General features: G+C 46.5%; 1 protein-coding gene across 3 annotated transcripts in view; it reads right to left on the bottom strand.

Moving 5' to 3' along the window:
- The window catches only part of NCKIPSD (NCK interacting protein with SH3 domain), a 29,674-nt gene extending 13,880 nt beyond the window's left edge, over positions 1 to 15,794 (bottom strand). For all 3 annotated transcript variants that reach the window (XM_027837198.1, XM_027837199.1, XM_027837200.1), the window contains exons 1-4: positions 15,600 to 15,794; positions 8,516 to 8,628; positions 2,540 to 2,744; positions 310 to 394 (exon numbers count right to left, since the gene is read on the bottom strand). In XM_027837198.1, the coding sequence (XP_027692999.1) occupies positions 310 to 394; positions 2,540 to 2,744; positions 8,516 to 8,628; positions 15,600 to 15,770 (574 nt within the window). In that variant the 5' untranslated portion in view covers positions 15,771 to 15,794. The remainder of the gene's footprint in view (positions 1 to 309; positions 395 to 2,539; positions 2,745 to 8,515; positions 8,629 to 15,599) is intronic.
- Positions 15,795 to 16,034: the final 240 nt, after the last annotated feature.

The following is a 16,034-nucleotide window of genomic DNA, read 5'->3' as shown; positions in this document are numbered from 1 at the left end:
CACACACACACACACACACACACACACACACACACACACACACACACTGGTCTAAGTCGCAGTGATTTCAAGACATGGCTTACAGTGCGTCTAGCTGAGGGCATGTTGGTCCAGAATTGGGATAAAGGAGGAGACATAAAAATAATTTCTATCTCTAACCCTCAGAGCCAGCCCAGTGGCCCAGGCAGAGCAACTAGGGGGCTCACCACCCTCCAAGGTGAAGGGGCCCAACAAGGAGGTGCTGAGTTACCTTGTCTCTCACTGCCCTTTTCCAGCATCCCCTCCCTCCCTGCAGAAAGGCCCTTTTACCTCTCACAGAGCCCACTGGGATGGGGCGCCGTTTCCCTGGTGACGGAGGTGTGATAGAGGCCACCCGTCGAGGATGTGGTGAGACCTGAAGAAAGAAGAGTAAGTCTGGCACAGCACCATTCCAAAGCTGCTCAACCCAACCTCAAAAAGAAGGTGCCAGCAGCTCCCCAAAGCCTCCTTTCCAGCCCTACCTTGATGACCAATCCTAGCCCCCAGCCTGTTACCATTCCCACCACAACTCCCCATCCAGGGCTCAGTGAGCACAGAATCACCTTTACTTGAATACTTTCAAAGACAGGGAAGTTGCTCCTTCATAATGCAGCCCATCACACTGCTGAACAGTTCTGATGAATGAAAAGAGATCTCTCGGTTCTTTCTTTTTCTCCAGATTTATGATATCACTGGTATAGGGAACTCCCAGTATGGAAATCCACTCTCCCAGTACAATTATGCCTTGCAACTTATAGTCTGAGTCACCCGAGGCACTGACGGGTTAAATGTATTGTCCAGGGTAATACAGCCAATATGTGTCCAAAGCAGATTTGAACTCAGGTCTTCCTGACTCTGACACCAGCTTCCTCTCCCCTCCACTAAGGTGCCTAATTCATTATATTTAAGCCAAAACATGCCTCCTATAATGACCCCCCACTGCTCCTACCTTTACTCTCTTGGGCTAAACAGAAATAGTTTAATGCAACCCTTAACAGAGCAACCCTTCGAACCCTTTCATATTCCCCGCTACATCTTCTCTACTCCAGTTACTTCAAATGATCCCTACACAGCATGAAATCCTTTGCCCTTCTTATATTGGCTACCTCCTCTGGACACGCCACAAGTTTTTAACATCCCTTCAAAATCTGAATTGACTCCCATGTATGGTCTGACTAGGGCAAAGCACAGCAGGACTACTGGTTCCCTCAGACTGGACACTATGCCTCTCTTAATGAAGCCCAAGATCATATCAGCCTTCTGGGCTATCATAATACACAACTGACTTATTGGAAACTTGCAGGCCATTAAAATCTCCTGATCTTTTTCACAGGACTGTTGTACAATAATAGGAATAAGAAGAAGAAGAAGCATTTATATGGCACCTACTATGTACTAAACACTTTAAAAATATTATCTCATTTGAACCTCTCAACAACCCAGGAAGACAGATGCTACTATTATTTCCATTTTCCAGCAGAGAAAGCTGAGTCAAATAGCGACCTGCCCGGCTAGTAAGTGTCTAAGGCTGGATTTGAACTTACGTCTTCTTGACTCCAGGTCCAGGTCCAGCTCTATCCACTGGGCCACCTGATTGCCTTCTGCCTCACCTCCTTCACCAGTACAGGTGATTTTTAAAAAATTCCAGGATAAGCTTTCTGTTCGTCCTATTATATTTCATTTTATTAGCTGCACTCTATTGTTCTAGCCTGCTGAGGCCTTTCTGGATCCTAATTTTGTCATTCACCTGGAGTTCTATCTCTCCCAAGTAATCTGGAAACCTGCCATCTATGACTTTATCCAAATCTAAAGCATTTACTGAAGACATACCTGGCTAACATAGGTAACGCCCTGCTCCTTGGGTCCAGCCATTCTACCAGTTTCAAATACACTTAACTTGACCATTATCTCTCCATCTGGTTCAGAAGGGCATCATGAGAGACTGGCAAAAGCCTTGCTGAAATCTAGGCATGTGTATAATGTCAGCTGCATCAGACTTATCAGTCTAAGAATCCTGGCAAAGGAGAACACCAGGCTAGTCTGGTACGACCTGTCCTTAGAACTCTTGCCAGCCACTAGTGATCCCCACTTCCCTTTCTAAGAGCTAACAAACGATCTAATCTAGAATCTTGCCAGTGTTAGACACTAAGCTTTCAGGGTCTGCAGTTTCTAGTTAGAACCATGTCCAGGCCTTGCTAACTGGGGACTGGACAGCCTAGACCCTTTAATTCAAAGGTTCTTAACCTTTTTGTGTCCTGGACACCCTCTGGCAGTCTGGTAAAGAACTATGGTCCCTTTCAAGAAAAATGTTTTTAAATAATTGAAGATAATACCAAATTTCAGTTAGAGATTCGTGAAAGTAAAAATATGATTTTTTTCCCACCCAAGTTATAGCTTCCCTAAAATCTATCCCTAGATAGCCTTGGTAATATGTGGACTCCAGGTTAAGACCTCTTGCTTCATCTAAACTTACAGAACCTGCTGATTAACACTTAATGATTCCTGATCTATTCCCCAATACCTGGTAGGAAGCACTATCCTCTCCCAGGAACTCAGCGCTGGGCAGGCTGTGTTGCCTCTCATAGCCAGTCCTGCAAACTCCATTGGGCTGCCTAGTGGTAGCAGCGTCCAGGTGGTGGTCACTGGACGAAGGGGTCATGGTCACTGGGCTTGGGGTGGCGTGACTTTTGCGGAATAGTGTTTCCTTCCTGTGATGGATCAGCTTCCTGCAGGGAGAGGAAAGTGTAGATAGCTGGCATTGAGGCTCCAGCCTTTAAGGAACTTCATCCTGAGGTAATAAGGCTGGCTGAAAAGAAAAGAAGTGAGATGAAGTTCTTCGTAGCAGTGAAAATCTTCTGTTATTACACCTGTTTATGTAAAGGGATATACATGATATCTGCTTTAGAGGCAGGATGGTGTGCTGGAAAGAGCCCTGAAGTTAGAGTCTGAGCACCTGGGGTTTGATCCCAGCTTCGCTATTACTTGGCTGCATGACTTTGTGCGCTTCTGTGAGCTGTTTGGATCCTATTGTCGAGGTAATGGGAAAAATGTATTCTGTCCCCACCAACGCTGGGGACCTACCCCAACACTATACCAAGGGAAGAAAGAAGTACTCACTGAACGATCAAGGAATGAAGCGTAAAATGGCAGAGTTGCCTCTGACACACAATGGCTAGTGACTGCGAGCAAATCACTTAATTTATCAGTGGGAGAGGCAACTCTAAATGGCACTCTTTGTGAGAACCTGGAGGAAGGGAGCTAGATGACCTTGGCAAGAACCACGTGCTATTCAACCTCTGAGCCTGTTTCCTCCTTCAGAAAACTGGGACAATAATACACATACTCTCTACCTCCAAAGAGAAATGTGAGGAAAAGTGTTTTATAAACTTTAGCATGCCCTTAAAATCCCTGCCTGATACCTCATAAATGAGGAGAAGGGGATCCTAAGATCTCCAAGACTTTGCCAGTGAGGCACACATTTTGGAAGGTACTGCCAAGCTACAAGGTACAAACTTGTGATGGAGTGAGCATCTGTCCACTATGGACCAACTCAGCTAAATTTAGAGAGGTTTATCACCAGGTTGGCTATAGGGTGATGCATTTTTTTTGTCTAAAACTCTCAAAGGGCACCTACCAAATTACACAGGGGCTGGAATCTGCATCAGTGGAGAATGGGCCCATGTTCTAAAGTATTCTTTAGTGACAGGAACTAGAGATTCATGGGGCTCAGAACCTGTCAGTCATCTTTGCTCAGCCAGTGAGCTGAAGAGTCTCAGACTCCCAGTGATTCGAGGTTTCTCTGTGTGCACTTCTGTGAGCTATTTGGATCCTATTGCTGAAGTGATAGGAAAAAATTTATTCTGTCCCCACCAACTCTGGGGACCTACCCCTAACACCACACCAAGGGAAGAAAGAAGGATGATCAAGGAATGAAGTGCAAAATGGCAGATTCCTGACTGGCTGAGAGGGAGATGGAAATTGTAGAATGGACCTAATGAGCTTAATCTAGAGTATTCAGGTGGACCAATCCCAAATCAACGTAAGGGTTTTGTGGCACTTTTGTGAGAACCTGGAGGAAGAGAGCTAGATGTTCTAGGCCTTGGCAAGAACCACGTGCCAAACTCCCGGCTAGGTGGGAAAACCACAGCTTGACTGACAAGCTTACAGAGTCTAGGTACCACCTAGTCTGAGAATGGATTGTTTTCTCTTAATCTATAGTTCAAATTATTATTATTATTATTACTTATTATAACAATAATAACACCACAATTTCTTTCTATAGTGATTTAAAGATTACTAAGCACATTCCCCACAACAACCTTCTAAGGTTAGAAGTACAGGGAACAACATTCCTATGGCAAAGTGGATGGGGCTGGCCAGCCTTAGAGTCAGAAGGCCCGAATTTAGGTCTTGCCTCTGACACACAATGGCTACTGCCTCTGAGCAAATCACTTAATTTATCAGTGGAAGAGGTAACTCTCTAAGTATATAACTTGCAGAGAAGGCACCTACCTGCATTGGTAGAGGCAGTTTCCTCACCAGGGAAGTCCCTATACCAATGAAATCCTGAGTCTAGTCCCTACAGTAATATAAATCAGGAAACAGGCCCAAAGGATTTAAATGATTACTATGACTGTATATTTAAAAAATTCCTAGGGTCTAGACTGTAAATAACTGTATATTTACCATATAAGATTAGAAAGGCTAATAAAAAGAAGAGTCAGGAATCTAATCCTAACCTGATCTAACAGACCGTGCTGAATTTGTAGATCACAAAATCATATGATTTAGAGCCAGGAAAAACATTAGAAAGAATCTAGTTCAATCCTCTCATTTTACATATGAGGAAACTGAAGCCCATGAGATGGATGCCCATGAGAAGCTTATGAAGAGACTGGCCAAGGTCACACAGGTAGTAAGTGGCCAAGCTGGGATATGAAGTCAGGGCTTGTACCATGGTATTCCCTCGTAATAAAGCCTAGGAAATCCATTTTTGTGTGGAGGATCCATGTGGGAACAAAGGTGAGAAGGGAAAGGAGAAGTGGATGCCAGACTTGAGAACCCAGTTACAATGGCAGCAGCAGGAAATGGGAGGGATACTTAGGGATTCAGTAGAATTATTCTTCAAGGCCACTGTCCCAGCACAGAGGCCAGAAAATAAAGTCTCTGGCTGGAAGTGAGATGTCAAGGAAGAGTTAGTGGAAAGGGAAAAACCTTGGGCCTCCTGAATTCAATCAGATTCCAGGATGCCCAATCAGTTTGGTGAAGCTTACATTTACCACCCAGGGCTGGGTCCCTTCACTATCTCTCCAACAGAAATGGAAAACTAGGTGGATGGGACTGTAGCACCCGATTTGAAACAGAAGGAGAGTAGAGAGTTGGAGGGGATGAGTATGGGGGAAAGGAAGGATGGACAGAAGAGGAATGTGGTTCCTAAAGGAACCAGCAGTAAACCTCTTAGGATCTGACTTATTTCAAGGATTCCTGGGGATGAGAGAGAAGCTCAGAAGCTGCATTTCATTCAGCAGGAGAGCTAGGGGACAAGAAATTGAAAAAAAAAACCAGAGAGGCTGGAGGGCATGTTAAAGAAGGAAAGGAACAGGGAGAGTGACTGGGGGAGTCAGCTCCAAAATGAATGGAGAAATATCATGGGAAGATTTTAAAAACATTAAGGGTCCCTCTTCCTCTTCTCTAGAATTTTATTTTTGGTTTTTTGGGCTAGACAGTGGGGTTAAGTGACTTGCCCAGGGTCACATGGCTAAATGTTATGTGTCTGAGGCTAGATTTGAACTCAGGTCCTCCTGAATCCAGGGCCAGTGCTATATCCACTGTGCCACCTAGCTGCCCCTTAGAATATTACTTTTGTTTTACCCTGGTGAATTACTTACTTTCTGTTTTCCAACAGGAATATGCCCAGCAGCATTTGTTATGGCTATTAATAGCAGTTCCTGTTTTTCTAACGCTTTAGGTTTACAAACTACTTACCTCATACAAACCTTTTGAAATACATAGTGTAAGCACTGTCCTTCCCATTTTGCTAAAAAAGAAACTGAGGTCCCAAGAAGGAAAGTGACTTGCCAAGGGTCAGGGAGCTATTAAGCACTGAAGCTGGGACCCATGGCATCTTCTGATGCCAAGACTAGGATTCCTTCTACTATATAATGGGATCTCAATTCCACCACAGCTATATATGGTCTTCTAATATAGCATGTCCCTAAAACTCATCACATTACTTCCCATACTCCTGAGTGGTTGGGGGTCACAGGACCCTAGGATTTAGGACTAAAAGGGATACCAGATGTCATCTAATCCAATCTCATAATTAAAACAAAAAACAAATGAGGAAACTGAGGCCAAAGTAGGTGAAGACATCTGCTAACTAAAAAATGGCAGAGCTGGGATTTGAACCTTTTTTATTACACAAATTCTCCTTTTAAGTCAAACTGGCCTCCCAGCTTTTCACCATCAAGGACATTTCATCATTTAGCTCAAATCTCTGCATATGCAGGCTCCCATCCCCCAAATCCACTTCCTTCTTCCCCTCTCCTCTTCTCGGAATCCCTAGTTTCCTTCAAGGTTCAACTCAGACACTACCAGGCAGTGGTGCCTGCTATCACACAAATAAAGCCTTTCCAAGAGTCCCTCAGTTATGAACCTTCTCCTCTTCCTGAAACTACTCTGCATTTATTTCACATATACTTTGTATACACTTATGTACACTTTGTGTACCTGTAACTTCCTCAAGGCCAGGTTTTTGTCATTGTATCCCTAAGAACAGAACCTTGAGTATCTAGTAGGTGCATAATAAATGCTTGTGGATCAAAATGAATGAACCTCCAAATTCAGTGCCTCTTCCATGACACCATGTGGCTGCTGCTGATGTGTCCCCCCACCCCTTCCAGGCCTTGCACCAGCCTCTGGGGATGGGTGACATGACAACCATCCCTGACCCAGGCAGCGCAGGGTTGTGAACAGCTATGCTCCAAAGACTCCCCAGAGGCTCCTTGGAGCTCTACAGAGAGGATGCCCTTGGCTAGCCCCTATCCACATACAGAGGCTTTGGTGAGGGACTTTTTTGGGTGGCAGAGGAAGGGACAAATCTCATGTCTACAGTTCCAGCCCATAAGCTTCCTGACCTATCTTATAAACCTCCACAATACCTCCTTCTCCTAGGTCTTCTCTGCTCCTACCAACACCACCCTAATTCAGGTCCTTGTTATCTCTGGCTTGTTTCAATTAATAAAGACATTTCTTAAGCACCTATACTATGTGCCAATAGGCACTGAGGATAAAGAGACCAAAGTAAAACAGTCCCTGAGTTCAAGGAGCTTAAATTCTCTTGGGGAAGGTGTTTGTGTGGGGGAGGGGGGTAACAGTATATACGAAATATGTACAAGATAGGCAGATTAGGGAGGAAGGACTCTAGCAGCTGGAGGGAACCAGCAAGCATCATACAGAAGAAAAGGTGGTGTTTGAGATGAGTCTTGGAGAAACTCCAGAGATTTGGGAGGGTGGGAGGTGGAGAAGGGAGCACTTTCGAGCTGCACGATTTATTGTAATAGCTGTAATAGCTCTTTCACTTGTCTCCTTGCCTCGAAGCTCTCTCAGCCCCAATCCATCCTTCCCACAACCGCCAAAACTCTTCCTAAAGCACAATATCCGAGGGTGCCACTCCCTTGCTTGAATAATTTCAGGATCTCTTCATTGTACATAATACAAACTGCAATCCTCTCCTCTAAACAAGTTCCCACTTCCAGTCTTTCTTCACATGTCTCCCCTTTAATCTTTCATTTAGCCCAAAATTATATGTTTTCTGAGCTCACCTTTCTTCCTCTTCCTCCCCCATACCCCCCTCCCTACCTCTGACACTCATATAGGACTGAAATGCACACCTGCCTCATTTCTGCCTGCTAACATTCTTTTCTTCCTTCAAGGCCCAGGGATCAAATGACATCTCTTCCACGAAGCTATCCTTGATTCCTCCCTGCTTAAATTGATCTCTCCCTTCTCAAATCACTGTCTGAATTTCTCTTTTGTCCCTGTTCCATGATTATTTGTATATATGTGCGTTAAGTCACATCCCCTTCCCCCAGTGAGCTCCTTGAAGGCACGCACTAAGTCTTGTCTTCCCCCCAACTTTCATCCTCAGCACAGGGTCTGGCACACAGTAGGCATTTAACAAATGTTTTCTGGAATTGGAAATTGGAAATTTGAGGGGAACTGGAATTTAAGGGATTAGAATTTAGAATTTGGAAACTGGAATTGGAACCAGCCTAGGTAGGAAAAATGGAGTAGATCAAAGCTCCTGTGACAATCAGGCTCTTTAGTGGCTGATACTCTTTCAGCCTAGGAAAGAGAACCAAAACCAATCTTAAAAAAAAAAAAAAAGGAAAGGGAAAAGGGAAAAGAAGGGGAAGGGGGTAGAGGGGAAGGAAGAAAGTGAACAACCCAAGGACTCCTCCCCTCCTTCCTCAGTGCTGGCTGGGCCCCCACTCACTGCAGGACATCTCGCTGCTCCAAGTTGTACTTGCCCCCATTCTTCATGGCTGCATTGTGCACCGCTTCAATAGCACGGTCAATGGACTGGAGGACGACATCTTGCTCTAAACCCTAGGGGAAAGGAAAGGAGATGTGGTAAGGCTAAGCCTAGGCCCTGGGAGTAATGTGTGTTTTTAGACTTCTCCTTGAAAAGGGAACAGACTTAGCCTGAGCTGTGGACCCTTGGTCTCACTAGGGTCCAGTATCAGAAGAAGTAGTGGAAAGGGCCTATAAAAGGAACAGGTAACTGGATTTGAGTCTTGGCTTTGCCACTAAGCCACTATGTGACTTTACACAACTCACTTCTCTGTGAGCCTCAATTTCATAATTTATAAAATGAACAGGCTACATCCATTGGAGAATGGCTAAGCCAATTGTAAGAGAATTACTGTAAGAAATAATGAACAGAAAAAATTCAGGTAAGGTTGGGAAGACTTCTATGAACTGATGAAGACTAGAGTAAGGAGAACCAGAAAAATAACATATACCACAACAATGTGAATGGAAAGAACAAAAAAAAGTTCTATAATTATAATGGCCAAGTCTGGTCCTGGTTGTTGTTCAGTTGTTTCAGTCATGTCCAACTCTGTGACCCCATTTGGGGTTTTCTTGACAAAGATATTGGAGTGGTTTTCCATTTCCTTCTTCCAGCTCACTTTACAGATGAGGAAAATGAGGCAAAGAGGATTAAGTGACTTTCTCAGGATCACACAGCCAGTAATTGTCTGAGGCCCGATTTGAACTTAGGCCTTTCTGACTCCAGGCCTGGCATTGTATCCATTGTACCACCTAGCTGCTCTCCTGGTCCTGGAAAGGAGTTGAAAGGATGCATTGCCCCCTCGCCCCTTCTTTTCGGATGTGGGGGACTATGGCTTTGGAATATTATATCTACTCTTAGGCCCAGCTAATGAATTAGAGTATTGGTTTTGCTGAACGGTCTTTTTTTCCTCTTTCTTTTTACATCTTCGTTCAATGGTTGGCTCATTAGGTGGGGGAAGGGATAGGGACAGATTTCAAAATAAGTTGTAAAAATGAAAAATATCCATAAAAATAAACTTTTTTTAAAAAAAGGAGATTGAAGATATTGTCTAGTCTAGGCCCTTAGTTTTTTAATCTTATTTTTCAGAATATAGGCATTCTATGTTCTAAGATCCCTCCCAACTCTGGTATTTCATGTTCCATGTACTAATGATGCCTCGTAGGTCTGATATTTGATATTTTAAAGTCTCTTCCATACAGTCTCTGCTGTACAGTGAAGAGAGGAATGGCTCTTACTCAAAAGAAATAAGCAGCGTCATGCAATGAAAAAAAACCCAGAATGAACATAGGTTATAGTCCCAGCTCTACCACTGGTTCATTGTATGTCTTTAGGTCCTCTTCCTCCTGGGGCCTCAGGTTTTCTTCCCTGTAAAATGAAAGTATTGGCCTGCACGGTCTCTAAGGTCCTTCCCAACTTCCATATTCTGAGTCTTGAAGAATGTCTAGCTAACTCTGCAGAAGGTCCAACACTGACTTCTCCCTTTTGTTCCTTACTCTTTCTCCTTCCAGTGACCCTGAGATGATCCTCAATGGTCCAAACCTCCTAGAAACACAGCCAGATATTCCTGAAGGAATCAGAAAATGTCAGGTTTGAAAAGAACCTTCAATGGCCATCTATCCAGCCCGATACTACAATATACCCAATAAAAGGTGTTCCAGCCTTGGCTTGAAGACCTCCAAGATGGGTGGGGTGGGGTGGACCCACTACCTCTTGGAGTAGCCCATTATCTGGAAGTAACCTTTAAGTAACCTCCTCTGAGAAGAGGAGATGTCCTTGACATTCAAGGCCACAGACCAAAGCTTATTCAGAGACTCATAGAGGTAGTGTGACACAGTGCATAAAGAAGCCTGGTCTGGGAGTTAGGGACCCTGGTTGTTAGGCCCAGCTCTATCATAAACTCATTGTGTGAGCTTGGGCAAGTCCCCTCCTCTCTGCAGGCTTCAGTTTTCCCCCTCTGAAAAATGGGGATGATATTCCTTTAGCTCCAAGGGTCTATCAATATTTAAATCTAGGTGCTATTGATGGAACTCACCTGTTGTGGCCCCTGATGAGAAATGAACTTCAACATTTTCATCCTTAGTGACTGGGGAAATGAATGGGAGTCACTGAAGAGGATTTAGAGAAGTAGGAAGTCTCTGGTGACCAGAGCTGAGGTTCAGGACCTGTCAAGTTACCTCTCAGAGTTCAAGGCCTTCTCTCTGACTAGACTCTGAGGGAGGAAGGGGGAGTTCAAGGTGATGTAAGACAGAAGAGTTTTGAAACAAAAGGAGACAAGGATTGGTAAGATGATATGAATGATGGAGCATATCATGGAACAGGGTTACACCATAAAGAAATGACAAATATGAAGAATTCATAAAAAACTTGGGAAGATTCCCATGAACTGTTGCAAAGGAAGTAAACAGACCTGGGAAAGCAATTTATTGGATGATGACAATAATCATATAAAGGAAAACAATACTGACAGACTGAAGAACTCAGATCAATGCAGTGTCCAATCAAGACTGCAGAGGACTCATGGTGAAGCGTGTCTCCCACCTTTTGGCAGAATGGCAGATGACAATTGGCACAGCATGATATACATTTTCAGACATAACAAATGTGCTGACATGGTTGCTTGATTATAATTATTTGTTATGAGAGAGGCTCCAAACAAGTGTTTGGGTTTGTTGTTGTTGTTGTTTTTAAGCAGAGCATCAATAAAACATTTTAAAAACAGATTAAAAAAAACAAAATGAGTTCCTTAAGGAAAGAGATGAAGCAGAGGTGAGTCTAGACCCACCACTGAGGAAACTCTTTAGGGTAATAATTCCCATTTTTAGAGTGCTTTACAAAGTGTTTTCTTCACAACCACCCTGCATTAAGCAAGCATTACCCTCATTTTACAGATGAGGAAACCTGAACCAAAGAAGAGTTAAGTGACTTGTTCAAGGTCACACACCTACCAAGTGCTGGGAGCCATAACTCAAACTTGGGCCTTCCAGATGAGCTGAAGGAAATGGAGATGTTTAGCCTGGAAAGAGAAGACTTAGGGAGGACAGGATAGCTTTTGTAAAGTACCAGAAGGGCTGTCACAGAGAAAAGGAATTAGATTTCTTCTACTTGGCCCCAGAGAACAGAGCTATGAGCAATGGAGAGAAAAGTCTCCACAGAGGTCCACTGTATGAAAAAAACTTTCTAACAGAGCTCTCTGAAAGTGGGATGGGCTACCTCAGGAAAAAGTGACCACTCCATCACTGAAGGCCTTTAAGTGGAAGTTGGATGACTGCTTGTCAAGGATGTTATCAGGGATCTCCTGCTTACAGATGACTGCGAGGTCCCTCCCACCTCTTGATTCTAAGTCCAATCATCTTTCCACTACAGGCTAATAAATGTATATCAGACAAATTGGCTCAGACAAGGGGAAAAGATGATCCTTTTAGGATCCTGGAAGGAGCCATAGCCACTGAAATCTCCAGGGAGGTGGAAGTGACTCTAAGGTCAAGGAAAGATGGTCTGAGGGGGCAGCCAGATGGAGCAGTAGATAGAGCACCAGCCCTGGATTCGGGAAGACCTGACTTCAAATCTGGCCTCAGACACTTCATAACTTACTACCTGTGTGACCCTGGGCAAGTCACTTTGCAAAAAAAAAAAGAAAGAAAAAAAAAGATCATTGAAACCCAGGGAAGAAGTCTTTGTAGCCAGATATATATGGGCCTTCATCATCCAGGAAGAGTCAGAGAACACCAGATTGATTGTAGAATCAGAACCCAGAGCAGTACTAGGCCAGAGAGAAATGGATGCAGGTACCCCCGTCTTTCCCTCTAGTGCCTCAATACCGTAACCACATTCAAAAGCAACTTCTAAGAAGACCTTCACCCCGACAAAGCTGAAGCAAGGTTGGAATGAGGCTGGGACCCAGGAGCAGTCAGGAAGTAGGACAAGGCCTCTCCTGGGTCTAGCAGCCTAGTCATCTTTGGACTTTAGTTTATGCTTCATTATCTTGGAACTTCCTCATGGGATCACAAGATTTCAAGGGGAAGGGACCTTAGAGACTACCGAGCCCAAACCCCATCTTCACCATTCTACAGATGAAAAACTGAGGCCCAGAGAGGGGAAGTAATTTGATAAAGTCACTCCATTAGTAAGTGGCAGAGTTTAATTCCTCCTGACTCCCATGTCTAGTGCTCTGCTCTTTCTACCATATCACACTGCCTCCTAAGGAAGCTGTCTTGTAAAGGTTAGTATGGTCTTGCCCTGGCCATACTGAGGGGAGAAGAACAGCTCTGGCCAGACAGATACTGAGTAAGGCTGGGGATAGTGAAATTCAGTGATTGACCCAGCTTAGAATGGGAAGAAGCCCTGGAAGAATCCATGGAGCTAGGGTTGGCAGAAGAGGGGCAAGGGCAGGATGGGAGGGCCAGGGACAGCAGAGGGTGCCGAGTCTTGCCTGTCTTTCAGAGCAAGAGACAGAGCAGCCTCACAGCACAGAGGCTGGAATGTTAACATTGCTAGGCACATCCCTGAGTATTGGACTGTTGAGAAGAAAATGCTTTGTCAACGTTAAATCACATTTATTGAGCATTTTATCATCATCATGATTATTAAAATGTCACAGATCAGAGCCTTGAATGCTACAACTCACGTCAGACCTGCAGGAGTACAGAACGCCACAACCAGTCAGAAAGAAACATCCAGAAATCCTGTTTGCTGCCACACCCTGAGCAATGAACTGGCTGAAGCCTTCCTGAAAGGCTCCCCAGGACCCCCGAGAGACACTGCCAACAGGAAGAAAAATGAGCCCTGGAGAAAAGAGGCCTCCTCAGTAGTGCCACTTCCTCTCACCCCTCAGACACCATGGGGAGTCACTGCACCACTTGGCACCACAAGCCTTAGAGGTTCCTATATCCCACCATTAACCCTCTCCCCATCGATGATCAAACCTGGCTCTCTGCACACACCCCAAAATTAAGGGATGTTAATAAAAAGTTGATTCCTAGCTTCCTTTCTTCCTCTAACCACTTCCTGCCCCCCAAGGCAAGTCTCACAATTTTGTCTTCAAATAATGACTGGCAAGACCCTAAGAGGAAGAGACATAGAGACTGAAAGACAGAGAGGAAGGAAGAGGAGGGGAGAGGAAAGAAAGTGACCTGGACTTCTGCCCTGGCACTGGGGGAGACATTGAAGGAGGAGGTACAAGCGTCAGGGTCTTATAATCTGGACCTTTTTGTCCAACTTTACTCCTCCTTTCCCCAGCTCAGTTTTAACCTCATCACCACCGGGCTGGGTGTCTGCCTGTTTCCTGAGCTCTCTAAGAATATCCTGACCTTCCCCACCCACCCCAGCTTTCCCCAGACGGCGCCAAATTGACCCACAGACCAAGACCCAGACAGACAAACAGCAGAATACCAAATCGCTAGCCAGGGAGGGGCTGCTATGTGACATTCCTTTGACAGAACTGCTCAGGGACACTGTCATAGCTATGCAAAGCAACACTCAGAAACATGCCCACACAGATACAAGCAGGGTCTCACAAACACTGTCAGTCATGACAGGGACTTTGTATGTAGCCAATGACAGCCATAGGAATATATAAGCTTACACACAATCTAGTCTTTCATTTTACAAAATGGGGAAACTGAGGCCTAGAGATGTTATATGATATACCCTCTTCTGTGAAGAGGCCTTGTACAGAAGGCCAGTATAAAAGGTTCCTCCTCCCCTCACAACCCATAGAGCTTCATGAGGGGGAAGATGTCAGAGCCAGAGGTGACCCCAGCTATTGTCAATTAGAAGCCCCAAATGAAGAATAGGTCAGATAGAATGCCAAACCACTCTCTAGCAGAGGGAACCTACTAATTACATCCTGTCCCAGCCTCCATAATGGTAAACACCAAAATTCTTCCAGGAAGTCTACTCTGATTACACGCATACCCATTCATCTACTTCTTTCCACCCATGCATATTTATGCTTCAGTCTTAAAGATTCAAGGCTTTCCAAAGGCAAGAATCATCTTCCTCAGACCAGGGCTCTCCAAGGGCATGACTTCGTCTCACAATCAGACCTGAGTCTTCCCAGTGGAGAAAGGTCTGTTCCTCAGACTGGAGGCTGAAGTGCACAACCAGCCACAGCTGCTACTTCTCCAAATTTAAAGGGTTATTTCTGTCCTGAGAGCTGGTTTGGGAATAAGATGATGCTCACTAAAGACAAGGGGCACTCCCAGTCCAACTCACAAGCCTCAAATACCAGCACCCCTTTCCTGACTCTAACTCAGAGTCAACCTCCCTTTCCCAAGGGGACTGAAGTCTCACAAGACGGGAGATGTGGAGGGGGCGGTGGAGTTTCCACCATCACCTTCCTAAGGGTCTGGGGGATAACATGGGAGTGGGGAAAGGGCTAGGAGGGATAAAATGAGAGTTGTGAACCCCTGTTGGGCTGAGAAAGCAATCCTCCTTCCATGCCACCTCCCCTCCACACAATCCCAAGAAGCCAACAATCCCCAGCACAGAGCAAAGGACCTAGCAGAGGGAGATCGGAGGAGATGCCTACCCCTCCCATGCACGCCCCCGGCCACAGCTTCCCCGGGCCCCTCCCTCTAAGCTCCGCTCACGGGGGCTCCTCGGAAGGCTAGACAGGACTGGGAGAGGAAGGGAGAAAAGCCTAGTCAGCGGAGTTGCGGCGTTGTTGGGGGTTTTTAGGGGGCGGGGCTCTTCCGAAGGAGGATGAAGAAGAAAGGAGAAACGCCGGCCTGGAGAGAGCCCAGGGATGAGGGTGACCCGGGCGCGAGGGATGTGCAGATGGGGTGCAGGGGACGAAGTGGGACCTGCAACGCAGATCCAGGCCCCGTGCGGGATGGGACCCGGGGGAGGCCAGGGAGGGAGGCCGGGCTCGGCCGGGGACGCGGGATGCGCTGGGGACAAGGGCCAGGCGCGGGAGCGGACAGGGCGGGGGCGGGCCGCAGCGAGCCGGGGGCAGGGCCAGGCTCCGGGGCAGGGCCAGCGGGCGCTGGGGGGCAGCTCTGACCTGCAGGCGCCGCAGGTAGGCCGGGGGCACGTAGCCGGTCTCCCCGCTGCGGGCCCGGGTCGCCAGCCACCAGTGCGGGCTGCTGCGCTCCAGGATCAGGAAGGTCTCCCCCTCGCCGAAGGGCAGCGAGTTGGGCTCCGACGAGCGGAAGGCGTACACCGAGCGGTACATGAGGCCTGGCCGCCGCCGTCGCGGGCTGGAGGGTCCGGGAGCCGGGAGCCGGGGACGCCGGGGTCCAGGGGCTGCCGCGCGCCTGCTCCGCCCCGTGACACAGCCGCGTGCGCGCTCCCGCCTCCCACTGCCACCCCCACTCCCGTCGCGGAGCCCCGCCCCGGGGGCGCGCCCGGCCCACGCGCGAGAGCGCGGCCACGCTGGGTCTCCCGTCTCCCCAGGCCTGGGAGTGGGCGCTTCCACGCAGCGCCGGGGCCCGCGGAC

This window comes from Vombatus ursinus, unplaced genomic scaffold, assembly GCF_900497805.2.
Source record: "Vombatus ursinus unplaced genomic scaffold, bare-nosed wombat genome assembly UNPS02014820.1, whole genome shotgun sequence".
Taxonomy (NCBI): Eukaryota; Metazoa; Chordata; class Mammalia; order Diprotodontia; family Vombatidae; genus Vombatus; species Vombatus ursinus.
Note: the sequence above shows the minus strand (reverse complement) of the source record. Positions and strands in the feature narration are given on the sequence as shown.